The sequence below is a fragment of the Phocoena phocoena genome, chromosome 6, assembly GCF_963924675.1.
Source record: "Phocoena phocoena chromosome 6, mPhoPho1.1, whole genome shotgun sequence".
NCBI lineage: Eukaryota > Metazoa > Chordata > Mammalia > Artiodactyla > Phocoenidae > Phocoena > Phocoena phocoena.
The window spans coordinates 109,602,729-109,619,903 of NC_089224.1; the positions used below are offsets into that span (position 1 = coordinate 109,602,729).

Consider the following 17,175-nt stretch of genomic DNA (forward strand, 5'->3'; position numbering starts at 1 on the left):
ACGGTGCCTGAAACGTTACCGTCTGTGAGCCCTGCCTGGTTCCTGGCTCCTGTTCGCCTTTGCCTTCCCACAGCTGGGGCCTCTTTTCTGTCTCCAACAGCTGGGCCAGCCCTGCCCAGATTCTGGGGCCAGCCACAGCCTTAGCACAGGAAGATTTAAAGAGCCAGTGTTCAGAAGTGCAGGTGATTCAACCTCCCATCAGCTGCACTGTGAGTTCTGCTGTCACCTGGGTCTAGGCACTTGGTTCCTACCATATCCCATGAGACAGGCAGCTCCCCAGAGACCATTTTCCCTGGACCCTAGTGCTTCTTATAAAAGGTCCTTGCCCTGGTCTAGAACTGGGTCCCTGAGGATGTGTGTCACTTCTTCCCCATGGCCAGCGCCCAGACATTGGGCCTTTCTGATACCCGCTGACCCATTTAGGTGGCAAACCTTCATCGGGCACCTACCATGTGCAGATACTGGGTCTCTGCTGCCCCAGAGCTCAGAGTCAGGGTGGGAGGGGCAGAGAAGACATTCATTGGTGATCAGACAAGGGACTGTGGGGTCACAGGGCAAGGTGCCGAAGTGACCTCAGAGGCAGGGTCTGAGCTGAGATGGAGGGGGAAAGAGAAGTTATGGGCAGGAGGTGGGTGGTGGTGGGGTGCTTCCTCCTGGTTGAGGGCTCCAGAAGGGAGGGGCTGGAGAAATCCACCGCCCCCGCCTCCCATACAGACCCAGAACTTTCAGCCATGTCCGTGGGGCTGCCTGTCCCTGTCCTGGGAGAATGATCTTCTCGGGGGAGGGACTGAAAAGTGAGAGGACCAAGCTGGGCTCCCTCCCGTGTTTCTCAAAACGAGGCAGGCCCACAAAAGCTGACTCTTCTTTATTTATTCAGTCAATATTGAGTGAGTCCCCACCACGTGCCAGGGACTGGGCTGGGGAACTGGAGGCTGACTGGGGGAAACAAGATGCAGCCCTGCCCTCAAGGGGCTCCTAGGCTGGTAGGGAGAGAGACGCAGAAATACGCTATGAGAGCACAGGCTGAGCTGAGCAGTGGTGGGGTGCCCCACCCTCTCCAGGTGGTGGGAGGGAGCAATGTCTGGGAGGGGACAGCTATAGGCACCCAGGCAGCACCACTAGCACCTCACATGTGTCCCAGAACCCTCACATGGGATCCAGGGGATCTAGCGAGGCAGGTGGGCAGAGGGGCATCCCCCATCCTCTGGAGTCATCAGATGACCTTAGACAACGTCAGATAACACTTCGAAGAGGCAGCAGAGCCCAGGGGCTTCGGAATCTTTCTAGAGCTGGCTTCCAATCGACTCTCTACTACTTGAGAGCTGAGTGACTTTGGGCTAATGACTGAGCTTCTGTCTGCTCATCTGTAAAATGGGTTTAGTGTTACTGCCTCCCTCTAGGGTTGCAGCGAGCACTCGAGGAAATAACAACTATGTGAAAGCGCTTAGCACACAGTAGCTGCTCAACTTCCATTGCTTGATTATAGTAACAGTAATAGACAATAACTGGGAAGCACAGATTCCTGAGGAAAGAAAGGGAGTTACTGTGGGGTGTGTGTGTGTGTGTGTGTGTGTGTGTGTGTGTGTGTGTGTGTGTATTGGGGGGTCGGTTTTTAGGGGGCTGGGTGGAGGGAGCCACAAAAGCCAGGGCCCGAGGGCAGCCCTCCAGGGCAGGGGCAGCGCCCCTCCCCCTCCCTCTCCCGCCCCCGCAGCGAGGCGCGCGGTCGGCGGGAGGCGCAGGTGTCCAGGGCCTCCCGTGCGTCCCCATCCCTTGCGGCTTTGGCCGAGGGCCCAGCTCCCTTCTGCCGTCCGCCCCGCGTCCTCCCCTAACCTCGGGTCTGGACTGGCGAGCAGCGGGGCCGGGAAAGTTTGAGTCACAGTGAGGGGAGCGGAGGAGGCGGGGCCCGTGACCCTGAACGGGGTGGGCTCTAAGACCGCCTCGGTCTCCCAGCAGGGGGACCCCGCCGCAAACCCACGTCCCGCGCGCACCGGCCGCGGTCCGACGGAGCGAGGCGCCGCGCTGCAGCCGTGCGTCGGGTGGCCGCTGGGCGCACCAGGGCGGTCGCGCTCTCAAGGCCCCGCGAGCCTCCACCGCGGCAGCCGCAGCCCCTCGGCCGCGCTCAGCAAAGATGCCCCGGGCGCCGCTCTTGCGGCTGCTGCTGGCGGTCTCGGCAGCAGCAGCGGTGGCCGGCGAGCCCGGGACGGCGCTGCCCCCTACCACGGGGGATGCTACCCTGGCCATCGTCTTAGACGTTACCGGCTCCATGTGGGACGACCTGATGCAGGTGATGCACGGCGCCTCGCGCATTCTGGAGCACAGCCTGAGCCGTGGCAGCCAGGCCATCGGCAACTACGCGCTGGTGCCCTTCCGTGATCCAGGTAGCGACCCCCCGAGCCCCCGGCGTCCGCCGCGCCCCTGGCCCGGTGTCCTGGCGCGGTGCGCTCACCCGCCCGCATTGCGCCCCGGGCGCACCGGACGCCTGTAGGCTGCACCGCGGCCCGGCGGGGGCGCCTTCCCGACGCCTTCACTCTGCCCGAGGCCGGGCACCTGGGGCAGGCCTTGCAGCCGCCGGGTCCTTTCCCTGGGAACCTGCTCTCCCCTTCTCCCGCGTCTCCCAGCTTGCGTCGTCAGGCCAGTGACGGAGAGGCGGGGGCACTGCGTTCAAATGCCGCGCAGCCACCTCCTGGCTCTGTGACTTCAGCAAGTGACCTCACCTTCCGGAGCCGCACCTTCCCCCTTTAGGAAACGGGGCGAGAGCTGCCTCCCAAACTTGCTGAGATGTTGAAATGAGTCCTTCGTGTCCAGGGCCTGGCGCGCATGAGCCTCCGCAAGGTTTGCGGATTTGCCTTTGTTCATTCTTCAAATTCGCTCCCGTCGTGGGCTTCGGGGGCCGGAAGAGCCACCCAGGCAGTAGAGCTTCGCGTCTTGCCCCTCACCTGTTCTCGCGAGAAAAACAGCAGGCGCGTCGCCTCTACCCGCAGTATTCTCACTGCCAGGTCCCCCCACCTAACACCTTCTACCCTGCAGACAGCACCTCCTGGCCTGCAGCCCCCTATCTTTCAACTAGGTGTTAGGGGCATGCCCTTGAAAAGATCCCAGGGAGACCCCACTGTGGGGAGTTTCAGGGAAAACAGCTGTGGAGCGCGCTTGGACTCCCAACTTCCTGAGTGGCAGGACTGCTTTTTCTCCAACATTTTTAATGAAAAACTTCAGACTTACAGCAAAATGGGGGGGTGGGGGTGGGAAATACATAAACACCTGTCTGCCCACCACCCAGATCCTGTGATTAATTTTGCTCCGTTTTATCGCGTTTCTCTCTATTAGTCACCTCTCTATCTAGTAGGATAGCTTTATAAAGCCAAAAAATAAAACAAAAATGGCAGATTCCTTGCAGAATTGCTCTGCAGTGTTCTTGTGCTGAAAAAATACACAATGGCCCAAGGCTGTATGAGCTAGTAAGCCCTCTTAGAAGGATTTTCCTTTATTAATCACAGCATCATTACAGATATTTGAAAAATGGGCCGCAGTCGGTGTGCGTAATCCCATGCAGCCCTTAGGCTGAGTGTGGAGTCCCTCTGCTTCCAGGAGTTCTGGGCTCTGTAGGGCTCTGCAGCTCAAAGCACAGAAGTCAGGGGTCTAGAAAAAGTTTCCTGGGAACATCAGAAGGACAGCTCCCATCTGGGGGTCAGGGAGCAGCAAGGCTGGTGGAATTGTGAAGACGTGGGGTGTGAGGTGTGTCCTGGGGGGTTTCGGCTCTGACGCAGTTCACCCTCTACCCCCCTAACTTTCTCACTCCCTTTCTGGGTCATTCTTGGGCTCCCTGAGAGAGCTTAGGGATCATTTAATCCAACGCTTCTCTTACAATTGGAGAAACTGAGGCTCAGGACACGGATGGGACTTATGCAAGGCCACCTGCCAGGCTGATGTAATTTCTGATTCATAACCCATATTTGTCTCTAAAATGCTTGGCTGCAGTTGTAGGGCAGGAGAGCAGCCTGTTGGAACCAGACATAGTGTCCCGGGACCCATAGTGTCCTCACTGCCCCCTCTCTGGCCATCATCTTCATGAAGCCCTCGTGCCATCCCCAACCTCTCCTCTCTGGGCGCCGAGCGCGTGCATGACTCTCCAGCCTTCACTCCATCTTCTATGAAACAAAAAAATCCCATCCTTCTCCCCGCCCCTGCTCCCCAAACCATACTCCCTACAGACCCCCCAGGTCCAGTGGAGGGGGACCTCAGCGTTTATTGAGCCTCTGCTGTGTGCACGAGCTTGTGAGGCTTCCAGTGTGAAGGGGGCAGGGTTCACACCAAGGAGCCGGCAGTCTGCTGGCGACAAGCCAGGCAGAGGGTGGAAGGTGTCACTTCTGACAGCTCCTGACCATCGGCTCGCAAGGGAAAGGACCAACCAAAGGCTCTCTGAGGAAGCATCACTGGAGCAGGATTTGAAGAAGATGAAGGGAAACTTAGCAGCTTTGGACCATTTGTCAATGCTAGGTGCCAGGGATGCAGTGGGACGGAGGTCGCCCTGAGCACATGGAACTCGCTGGGTGGTGGCTGACATGTAGGGGCAGGTGTATGTGAGTGTGGAGCCAGGGTGTAGGAGGGGTGAAATGGGAACGCGGGGAGAGGCGAGATTGGTCCCGGCTGTGACTGTGGAACTGAGGACGGAGCACTTAGATTTCCTTCTATGGGCTGCGAGCAGCCACTGAGGGCTTCTGAGCAGGGATTGGATCTGTGGTTTAGGTTAGGCTGTGTCTTTTGAATCAACCAATGGAATTCCCTTTGGTGGAAGAGGAGCTGAGAGTCAGGGGTTTTAGCTGACAGTTCAGGCCCCCCCCCCCCAGGGCTGCATCCTGGGAGGGCCTTCTTAAAGGAACCCCCTACCTTCAACCCCAAAGACCACGCTTTGCAGGGCAAGTTTCAGTGGTTCTGGACTGCAGGTGCTTGGAGATAAACCAGAACCTGTGCTTTGGAAATATTTTTAAAAGTTTTTAAATGAAAAAAAAGTGGGATGTTCCCAAACTGCAAAGTTAGACTTTTGCTAATCGTTTTATTTTGGCTGAAATTTAGGTTGTTTTTGGTTTTTCTCTATTAAAATGTTGCAAAAAGCACTCTGGTGTGTAAATCTTTGTCTGCATCTTTGATTGGTTTTTTCATTGGATTAAGATTTTGGAAGTGGAATTCCTAGGTCATTATAAACACACTGAGTGGGTAGGCAGCTCTTCAAATTGTTTTCCAATGTTTTGGGAGTTTAAACTTCTATCAGAGGCATTTGAGGGGACTGTTTCAGAGCAGCTGCCCCCAACCCTAGGGATTAGGATAACATTTTTTTTCCTAATTCAAAAGATGGAAAATGATATCTTCTTATTTTAATTGCTAGTGAGGTTCAGTAAGTTCTCAAGTGTTTACTAGATGTTTCTGTGTGTGAATTTCTTCTTTTGTAAATTGTCAGTTCCTTTACTCATTTTTCCATTCGGGGTTTTTAGTGGTTTTCTTATCAGTCAGTATGGGGACTTTATATTGATGACAGTAGTTGGTTTTTGTTATGTGGTTAGCATTTCCTAGTCGTTTGTCTTTTAATATTTGTGATTTGTGATGTTCTGAAGTTTTAAATGTTTATGGAGCAAAATCTATTGCCTTTTTCCCTTTGTAATTTCTTCACTTTCATTCTCAGATTTTTTTCTATCGCAAAATCAGTTAGGTACATGTTCTACGTTTTTTCATTCGTTTTCTTTTTTTCCTCCTCTTATTTAATTTTTTAACCTGGAATTTTAAAAAAAATTGGCACTGGTATTAAAAACGATTTGACGTAATTCTTCCAGAACAGGATAATTGATGGTACAGTTACATTTTATCAAATAATCCTTTCTTTTTCATTCATTTAGATCCTGCCTTTATCCAAAATTACTTTATATCTGTTAATTTACCTGGGCTTTCCATTCTGTCCCATTGCATGACAGTTCTTGCTCCAGCAGCACGTTGTATTAATTATTTGGCTTTATAATAGGGTAAATCCTTCCTCCTATTCTTAAAAAAATAACTTACCCCCAGCCTTATTGAAATATAATTGACACATAATATTGGGTTAGTTTAAGATGTCCAGTGTATTGATTTGATACATTTATATATTGCAAAATGATTACCACCATAGCAGTTAGCTAACGCCTCCATCATGTCACATAATTACCATTTCTTCTTTTGTGGTGAGAACATTTAGGATCTACTTTCTTGGCAATATTCAAGTACATGATACAGTATTATTAGTGATAATTACTATGCTGTACATTCGAGTCCCAGAACTTAGTCATCTGATAACTGTAAGTTTGCACCCTGTGACTAACATCTCCCCATGTCTCCCACTCCCTTATTCCTGGAAACCACCACTCTACTCCCTGTCTCTCTGAGTTTCACTTTTTTTTTTTAAGATTCCACATATAAATGAGATCATACAGTATTCGTCTTTCTCTGTCTGACTCATTTCACTTAGCATAATGCCCTCAAGGTCCATCCAAGTTGTCCCAAGCAGCAGGATTTCCTTCTTTCTCGTGGCTGAATAGTATTCCATTGTGTATATAAGCTGTATCTTCTTTATCTTTTCATTGGCTGACAGCTTTAAAATTTTAATAAACTTTTAATGAGAACAGTTTTTTTTTTTAATAATATATTTATCTTTGGCTGCGTTGGGTCTTCACTGCTGTGCGCAGGCTTTCTCTAGTTGCAGCAAGCTGGGGCTTCTCATTGTGGTGGCTGCTCTTGTTGCGGAGCACGGGCTGTAGGCACACAGGCTTCAGTAGTTGTGGCACGTGGGCTTCAGTAGCTGTGGCTCGCGGGCTCCAGAGCGCAGGCTCAGTAGTTGTGGCACACGGGCTTAGCTGCTCCGTGGCATGTGGGATCTTCTCAGACCAGGGCTCGAACCCGTGTCCCCTGCATTGGCAGGCGGATTCTTAACCACGGTGCCACCAAGGAAGCCCTAAAACAGTTTTAAATTTACAGAATTATTGCGAAGAAGTTCCCGTATACCCAACACCCAGTTTTCCCTTTTATTAACATCTTATATTACAATGGTACATTTATCACAATTAACAAACCGGTACTGATATGTTGGGTTTTTTTTTAAGATTTTTTTTTGATATGGACCAATTTTAAAGTCTTTATTGAATTTGTTACAATATTGCTTCTGTTTTATGTTTTGGTTTTTTGGCCTCGAGGCATGTGGGATCTTAGGGATCCCGACCAGGGATCGAACCTGCACCCCCGGCATCGGAAGGTGAAGTCTTAACCACTGGACCGCCAGGGAAGTCCCCATGGGTTATTATTAACTGAAGTCCATTACTTTTATTTTGGCTGCATTTGGTCTTCGCTGCTGCGCGTGGGCATTGTCTCTAGTTGTGGCGAGCTGGGTCTACTCCTCGTTGTGGTGCGCGAGCTTCTCATTGCGGTGGCTGCTCTTGCTGCAAAGCACGGGCTCTAGGCGCGCAGGCTTCAGTAGTTGTGGCTCACGGGCTCTAGAGCGCAGGCTCAGTAGTAGTGGTAGACGGGCTTAGTTGCTCCGCGGCATGTGGGATCTTCCCAGACCAGGGCTTGAACCCGTGTCCCCTGCATTGGCAGGTGGATTCTTTTTTTTTTCGGTACGCGGGCCTCTCACCGCTGCGGCCTCTTCCACCACGGAGCACAGGCTCCGGACGCGCAGGCCCAGCGGCCATGGCCCACGGGGCCAGCCGCTCCGTGGCACGTGGGATCCCCCCGGACCGGGGCACGAACCCGCGCCCCCCCCGCACCGGCAGGCGGACTCCCAACCACTGCGCCACCAGGGAAGCCTGGCAGGTGGATTCTTAACCACTGCGCCACCAGGGAAGTCCTAAAGTCCATTCTTTATTCAGACTTCCTCAATTTCCCCCTAACATTTGTTCCAGGAGCCCATTCAGGATCCCATTTAGTTGTCATGTCCCTTAAGGCTTCTTTTGGTTGTGATGGTTTTTCAGACTTTGTTTTTGATGACCTTGACAGTTCTGACGAGTATTGCCCCGATGTTTTGTCCCTCAGTCATGATTTGCCGGTTGCTTTTCTCCTGTTAGACTGGGTAACGGGAGGAAGACCACAGAGGAACAATGCCATTCTCATCATATCATGTCCAGGGTACATGCCCTCGTTATGACTTACCACTGCTGACGCTGACCTTGATCACCTGACCGAGGTTGTCAGGTGTCTTTACTGTAAGTGTACTCTTTTCTTTCTCCTTTTCTGTACTGTCCTCTTTGGAAGAAAGTCACTTACACGCAGCCCACACTTAAGAAGTAGGGAGTTGTGATCCACCTCCTTGAACATGGGGTATTTACATAAATTGTTTGGAAATCTTCTGCATGGGAGAGTTGATTCTTTTCCATTTATTTGTTTATTCAATCATTTATATATATCAGCATGGACTCATAGTTTTATACCTTGGGTTATAATCCAATACTACTTTATTTTGCTGCTCAAAATTTTCCAACTTCAGTCATTGGGAGCTCTTGGGCACACACAGTCTGTGTGCCTTTGACATACCCCTATTGTTGTGAATATTTTTAAAGCACTTTCTTACTTTCTGGCACTACAGGGTATTTCAGACTCATCTTATGTATTTCCTTCCCCAGTCCTAGAATTAATAATTTCTCCAAGGAGCCCTGGTTCCGTTGATTGAAAAATGGTATTAGACACCAGCATGAGTGCTAGGGGTGCTTGTTGCTACTGGGGTGTCCCCGCTTTTGCATCTTTAGCTGACAGAGCAAGGAGATACATGTTGTATGTGTAACCTTTGTGTATACCCATATCTATAAATATTTCTCCGTTTAACTGTCTGTATCTGTATTAAGCTGAACATGAGTTCATTCTGACGTCTCCAGCTCTCATTGATTACCACGTGGATCCTTCCAGCCTCCTATTCTTGCTTATCTATAACCTCCCACGCTGACAGTGACTAACCTGGCCCTCACCCTTCACCACTCACTCGTCATTTACTTAATTTTCAGTTCTTGTCCACATTTATAGTGGTTTTAGCATTGCTAACTTGCACCCCGTGGAAAACAACTTTGTTCACCAGAGTACAATTCTTTTGCCTTTAGTCTTATAGATGCAACTCATTTCCAGAGTTACTTAGCCCTGCAGCTTCTTCATGTTCTTTTTATTCTTCTTCATTTTCAAAATATTCTTGAACATGTTTTCTTTTCAGATGAAAAGTAGAAAACGTAGTCAACTTCCAAAAAAGAAATTCCTACTGTGAATTTTCTCAGAATTGTGTTAAATCTTGACTTGGGGAAGAATTATCATTTAAAAAAATTTAGTTGTTTTCCTCTAGGAGACCTCTTCCTTTTTTTTTTTTTTTTTTACATATTTATTTCCTTTTGTAAAAAAACTTATAGGTTTTTTTTTCTTCCTTATAGGTTCCACCTATTTCTTTTTAAGATCATTTCTAAATATTTTGGGTTTCGTATGACTATTTTGACCAGGAATTTTTTTCATTACATTTTTTTGCAAATGAGTATTGCTAGTATGTTGGAAAGCAATTTATTTTCATGTATTTATTTTGTTTCCAACTTTCTTCTGAAGACTTTGTAAAGAAACTAGTTCTAATTTATTTTTGGGGGGGGTAATGTCTTGAGTTTTCTAGGTTGACAGTCACAGCCTGTCCAAATTGTAATATTGTCTCCTCTTTTCCGATCAAATTTTTTGCTTGTCTGGAATGTTTTGTGGCATTTAGCACAGTGTTAAGTGATGGTGGTAGCTGACGTCGGTCTTGTCTTGCTTCTGATTGTAAATCATTGTATGATATTGGTTCTTGGTTTGAGGTTTTCTTCATCAGGTGAAGGAAGATACTTTCATTCTTAATTTTCTAAAGGTAGAAAAAAACACCCCCAAAACAAAAATCCCAAATGGGGATGGTGCTGAATTTTAGCCAGTGACTTTCTGGCTTTGTTGAGATATTTGTAAGATCTTTCTCCTGTTGACCTCTGCATGTGATTCCTTCATTTTAAACCATTTCCACATTCCTTGCATAAGCCCTACTCAGTCATTGTGGATTATTCTTTTTTTTTTTTTTTTTTTTTGCAGTACGCGGGCCTCTCACCGTTGTGGCCTCTCCCGTTGCGGAGCACAGGCTCCGGACGCGCAGGCTCAGCGGCCACGACTCACGGGCCCAGCCGGTCCGCGGTATGTGGGATCCTCCCGAACCGGGGCATGAACCCGCGTCCCCTGCATCGGCAGGCGGACTCTCACCACTGCGTCACCAGGGAAGCCCTGGATTATTCTTTAATATACAGTTGGATTCTGTTTGCCAGTGTCTCCTTCAGGAGTTTTCCATTTATTTCAATATATATGACCAGTAAATGATATTCTTCCTTTGTGCTCTTTGTCAAATTTGGCACCAGGGCTTAGCTCTTTCAGTGAATAACTGAAATTATTAAGTTTCCTTAATTTCCAAAGAAATTTAATATATGCTTGTTAAATGTTCTAATAACACGACTCTCAAGAGATGCAAACACTTTTAATCATTTTTGTGCTTCCAGACCGTGTGTGCGTGTCGTTCACTTGTATACATATATACACTTAGTTTTTTTATCATATAAAAGATGGGATTATACTACGCATACTGTTTTGCAAATTGTTTTCTCTCCCCCACATGCTATATCATGGATCTCTTTTTGTGTTAGGAAATATCGATCCCCCGCATTGTTTTAATGACTACAGAAGGTGTTACAGGAGGGATCTTAATTTATCTTACCGCGATTTATCCAGCCACTCCCACATTATGAAAAATAGTTTGCTTTCAGTTTCCTTACGATATACACACACATTTGCAAAAACATATCTATAGGAACGGGACTTCCCTGGTGTTCCCAGTGGGTAAGACTCTGTGCTCCCAATGCAGGGGGCCCGGGTTCGATCCCTGGTCAGGGAATTAGATCCTGCATGCATGCCGCAACTAAGAGTTCACGTGCCGCAAGTAAAGATCCTGCGTGCCGCAGCCAAGACCTGGTGCAGCCAAAATAAATAAATATTAAAAAACCACAACATAGCTATAGGATAGATTCTCAGAACTGCAATTGGTTCATTGTTAAAGCATATGAACATTTAAAAAATTTTAATTGGTATCAGCAAACCGTCCTCCAGAAATGCTGTACCATCTAACCCTCCTACCAAGAGAGTGTGAGACTGCTTTTCTCCCCAAACACTTGCTGGCCTATGGGGACGTCACTCTTCCCTTTTTTGCTAATTTGATAGGTAAGAAATGGTAACCTGTTTTAATTTGCGTATGTCTGATAGAGAGTGAGTTTGAGCATCTTCTCTGGGTCGCCAGGCGTGCTGTCAACTTTCCCCAGGGAAGAGGTGGTTTTAGGGACTTTCCTAGTGGCGCAGTGGTTAAGAATCTGCCTGTCAATGCAGGAGACACGGGTTCGAGCCCTGGTCCGGGAAGATCCCACATGCTGCGGAGCAACTAAACCCATGTTCCACAACTACTGAGCCTGTGCTCTAGAGCCTGCGAGCCACAACTACTGAGCCCGTGCCTTGCAGCAAGAGAAGCCACCGAAGTGAGAAGCCCGCGCACCGCAATGAAGAGTAGCCCCCGCTCGCTGCAGCTTGAGAGATAAAGCCCGCGCAGCAACAAAGACCCAAAGCAGCCCAAAATAAAAATAAATTTAAAAAAATAATAAAGTATGTTCTGTTATAAAAAACAATGTTTATTAAAAAAAAAGAAAAGAAAAGAAACGGGAGGACTGAGTCCCGGAGAGGGGACACAATTTGCCCACAATGGTGGCAGATGGTGAGACCCTGCTTGGGGCCCCTGCAGCGGGAGGAGGGGGTATGTGCACACCCAGAGTGGCCCCAGGGTTCAAGCCCTGCTTTCAAGGAGGTGGGAAAGGCAGGCTCGGGGAAGAGTCCTGGACGTGAGGTCTTTCTGAGACTGGCTCTCTGGCGCCTGGCTGTGACCGTGACCACTGGGACACACAGACTGGGTGACGGACTGGAGGATCACCCATGTGAAGGGCTGGGTGGTTCTTCCTGTGCGTGACCCTCATACGTCCTAGAGGCTCCACCCCCTCGTCTTATTGAGTGGAAAATATTTCCCTATGGAGAGGTGGTTCTGGGCCAAGCTTCTGGGACTCATATGCTCAAGGGCAGCACAAGTGGAGACAAGGTCATGGGTTTAATCATCCCTGCACCTGGCAAGCCCTGCTCAGAGGGAACCCACGCCGCATCTGCCCAGCTGTTTGGCAGGTGCCCACCTTCAGTCACGAACCTCCCGCCCCCTCCAGGAACAGGAACGAGGGGCTGGGGAACAAGTGCCATATGTCTGCAGCTTCATGCATGGTTGAGAGCTTGGATCTGGGGTCAGATGGACCCAGGTTTGAATCCTATCTCTGATGCTTCCTCATTGTAAGACCTTGGGCAGTTTGCTCTACCTCACTAGCCCTCAAATTCTCACCTATAAAATGGAGATAGTAAATAGGAGACTTCATAGGTTTCTGTAACGTTTTTCTCAGTGAATGTATGTCAAGTGCATAGAACAGAATCTGGTGCTTAATAAATATTAAAACAATGGTAGCTGCCATCACCATCATCACCCTCATTTTTGGAGGCAGTATAGCCAGTGGCAAACAGAACAGGCTTTGGAGCCAAATACGTGGACTTGGACACTATTCTAGGTTGAACAGTGTCACAGAATTCCTGTCCTTCCTAGAACTTCAGAATGTGACCTTTTTTGGAAATAGGGTAATTGAAGATGTAATTAGTTAAGATGAGGTCATACTGAAGTGGAGTGAGCCCTTAATCCAATGTGACTGGTGTCCTTATAAGGAGAGGAGAGAGACACGGGGAGAAGGATTGGAGTGATGGTGTGTTTACAAGTCAAGGAATACCAAGGATTGGAAGTATCACGAGAAGTGAAGAGGAAGGAGGCGTGGAGCAGATTCTCCCCAAGAGCCTTCAGAGAAAGCATGGGCTGCTGACACCTTGATTTTGGACTTCTAGCCTCCAGGACTCAGAGAATGTATTTCCATTGTTTAAAGCCACCGGGTTTGTGATATTTTATTACGGTGACCACAGGAAGCTAGTACAGTTATTGACTACCACTTGCTAGCTGTATATGACCTTCAGCAAGGTCTTAGCATCCTCAGTTCTAACAGGGAGCTGTTAATAGGACTGAGCTAAACACTGTAAACTAGTAAGTACTCGGTGCATTGAAGCTGCTGTCAGCATCATCACCCACTTCCACCTCCACCACCGTCATCGTCATCCACATCAACATCATGCTAAGAAGGGCTTTTTATCCAGATCCGGTCCTTCCTGGACCGGGTGAAGGAGGGAGATGGACAGGGGCTCAAGCAACCCCTCTCAGTGGGCAAACTCACATGGGGACATGCCAGGTGTCCTGCCCTGTCCTGGTACCTCACTCTGTCCTGCCGGAAGACAGGTCTTGAAATGGTTACCCTGCTGAAAACACCCTGTCCTGGGGAGCTTTGGCATGATGAGTGATGATGGTGCGGTAGGTCCCAGGAATGACAAATGAAGCCGTGGACCAGCATTAATTAACGACAAGAAGGCATCTCTCTCTGTCTCACTGCCTGGAGCTGTAGATGGATGGGTGGGCAGGTGGACAGTCGGGCAGCAAGGAAGACAGATGGAGAGAAGACCTCCGTGCTCCCAGCCCCGTCTGAGCATCTTGAAAGCTGGTCCAGCCCTGGAATGATGGGACTGGTCAGTAGCAACCAGCGCCCAGAGCTGGTTTGGGGATTATCTGTTCAGTAAAAGGAAGAAATCAGACTAGTTTTTACACATCAGTGCGTCCGTGTATGTAAAGTGTGCTCTCCCCTGAGAGCCTTCTTTGTTCAGAGTTTGGGGCAGAGCTTTTAAAATGCCCTGCCCTGTAACTCAAGAGGAATCACAAACACTTTTGTCCGTCTGGCCAGCTCTCCCTTAATACGGCCAACCCCTCTGCATGCCCCAAATAACCACATTTGGTTTTCTGCCTCATTTTGGATCTGTTTCTCTGAGTGATGGGCAGTAGCGTGCTGTGGTGGGAGCGCCTGGGGATCAGGCAGGCTTGGCATTCAGGAATATTTGCTGGGTGTTGATTGTATGCCTGGCATTGTGCTGGGCACAGGATATAAAGATAAAGGGTCCTGGACTTACCTGGTGGCGCAGTGGTTAAGAATCCTCCTGCCAATGCAGGGGACACGGGTTCGAGCCCCGGTCCGGGAAGATCCCACATGCCGCGGAGCAGCTAAGCCTGTGTGCCACAACTAGTGAAGTCCACGCACCTAGAGCCCATGCTCCGCAACAAGAGAAGCCACCGCAATGAGAGGCCCTTGCACCGCAACGAAGAGCAGCCCCCGCTCACCACAACTAGAGAAAGCCTGCATGCAGCAACAAAAGACCCCATGCAGCCAAAAATAAATAAATAAAAATGAAAAAAAAAAAAAGATAAAGGGTCCTGACTTGGAGCTGCTCAAACAGTATACTCAAACAGTATTTGTTATGAGTAAATAAATGTTACTCATTTACTCAACAGTATTTATTAAGCGCTTACCATGTGCCAGGCGCTGAGGTGGGCAGGAGTTCTGTGACGATGAACAAGAGAAGGGGTCACTGTTGGCGTGATGAAGCCGATCAACCCTAGTGCCAAATCTTCCCACCTGACCTTGAAGGGCTCTCTTCCCCTCTCTGGCCTCAGTTTCCCCATCTTTTTAAAGGTGGGGGTCTTCGGATCTCTTCATTCTCAACATTATTATGTTTGGCACATAGGTTTGTAGTCAAATAATTTTTTTCCCCAAGCGCATTCCTTTTTTTTTTTTTACTTTTTATTTTATATTGGAGTAAAGTTGATTAACGATGTTGTGTTAGTCTCAGGTGTACAGCAAAGTGATTCAGTTATACATGTATCTATTCTTTTTCAAATTCTTTTCCCAATTAGGTTGTTACAGAATACTGAGCAGAGTTTACTGGGCTATAAAGTAGGTCCTTGTTCGTTATCCATTTAAAATATAACAGCGTGTACATATCAATCCCAATCTCCCTAACTATCCCTCCTTCCACCCTTCCCCCCTGGAAACCATAAGTTTGCTCTCTAAGTCTGTGAGTCTGTTTCTCTTTTGTAAATAAGCTCATTTGTATCACTTTTTTCTTAGATTCCGTGTATAAGCGAGATCATACGATATTTCTCTTTCTCTGTCTGACTTACTTCACTTAGTATGACAATATCTAGGTCCATCCCGGTCAATTAATCTACGAGAAAGGAGGCAAGACTATACGATGGAAGAAAGACAGCCTCTTCAATGAACGGTGCTGGGAAAACTGGACAGCTACATGTAAAAAAAAATGAAATTAGAACATCCTTTAACACCATACACACAAAAAAAACCTCAAAATGGATTAAAGACCTAAATGTGAGACTGGACAGTATAAAACTCTTAGAGGAAAACATAGGCAGAACACTATCTGGTATGATAAATCGCAGCAAGATCTTTTTTGATCCGTCTCCCAGAGAAATGGAAATAAAACCAAAAATGAACAAATGGGACTTAATTAAACTCAAAAGCTTTTGCACAGCAAAGGCAACCATAAACAAAACAAAAAGACAACCCACAGAATGGGAGAAAATATTTTCAAATGATGTGACTGACAAGGGATTAGTCTCCAAAATTTATAAACAACTCATGTAGCTTAATATCAAAACAAACAACCCAATCGCGAAATGGGCAGAAGACGTAAATAGACATTTCTCCAAAGAAGACGTACAGGTGGCTAAAAGGCACATGAAAAGATGCCCATTCTTTTTTTAAAAAATTATTTTATTGAAGTATGGTTGATTTATGATGTTGTGTTAATTTCTTTGATACAGCAAGTGATTCGTGTGTGTGTGTGTGTGTGTGTGTGTGTGTGTGTGTAGGACCTTGTGTTTTATCCATTCTGTATATAATAGTTGGCATCTGCTAATCCCAAACTCCCAATCCTTCCCTCCCCCTGCCCCCTGCAACCACAAGTCTGTTCTCTATGTCTGTGCATCTGTTTCCGTTTCATGGATAAGTTCATTTGTGTTGTATTTTAGATTTCAGATATAAGTATAGCATATGGTATTTCTCTTTCTGACTTACTTCACTTAGTATGATAATCTCTGGTTCCATCCATGTTGCTGCAAATGGCATTATTTTGTTCTTTTTTATGGCCAAGTAGTATTCCATTGTATATATGCACCACATCTTCTTTATCCATTCCTCTGTCGATGGACATTTAGGTTGTTTCCATGTCTTGGCTGTTGTGAATAGTGCTGCTATGAACATAGGGGTCTAAGCCCATTCTTGAAGGAGACAGGATGGTGGAGGCTATGATAGGCAGGAAAATGCCCCCTCCCACCCCCGCAGATGTCCATAGAACATGTAAATCTCATACTTGACATGGCAAAAAGGACTTCGCAGAAGTGATTAAGTTAGGAATCTTGAGATGGAGAGATGATCCTGGATTGTCTACTTGGGCCCATTGTGATCACAAGTGTCCTTTTAAGAGGGAGGCAGGAGGGCCAGAATTAGAGAAGGAGATGTGATGACAGAGGCAGAGGGAGAGGGAGATATTTAAAGATGCTACATTACTGGCTTTGAAGATGGAGGAAAAGGACCATGATCAAGGAATGAAGGAAGCTTCCAAAAGTTGGAAAAGACAAAGAAATGGATTCTCCGCTCGAGCCTCTGGAAGGAACACAGCCCTGCTGAGACCTTTATTTTAGGGCTTCTGACCTCCAGAAATGAATGTGTGTTGTTTTAAGACACTGAGTCTGGGGACTTCCCTAGTGGCGCAGTGGTTAAGAATCCACCTGCCAATGCAGGAGACACGGGTTCAAGCCCTGGTCCGGGAAGATCCCACATGCCGCGGAGCAACTAAGCCCGTGCACCACAACTACTGAGCCTGCGCTCTAGAGCCTGCGAGCCACAACTACTGAGCCCATGTGCCACAACTACTGAAGCCCACGCGCCTAGAGCCCGTGCTCCGCAACAAGAGAAGCCACCGCAATGAGAAGCCCGTGCACCGCAACTAAGAGTAGCCCCCGCTCGCCGCAGCTAGAGAAAGCCCGCGCGCAGCAACAAAGACCCAACACAGCCAAAAATAAATAAATAAATAAATTTATTTTTTAAAAAAATGGCACTGAGTCTG

General features: G+C 47.9%; 1 protein-coding gene across 1 annotated transcript in view; it reads left to right on the forward strand.

The window, feature by feature from the left end:
- Positions 1 to 2,128: 2,128 nt before the first annotated feature.
- HMCN2 (hemicentin 2) overlaps positions 2,129 to 17,175 on the forward strand; it is a 150,384-nt gene continuing 135,337 nt past the window's right edge. Inside the window, exon 1 of the mRNA XM_065879176.1 lies at positions 2,129 to 2,378. Coding sequence (XP_065735248.1) covers positions 2,129 to 2,378 — 250 coding nt within the window. The remainder of the gene's footprint in view (positions 2,379 to 17,175) is intronic.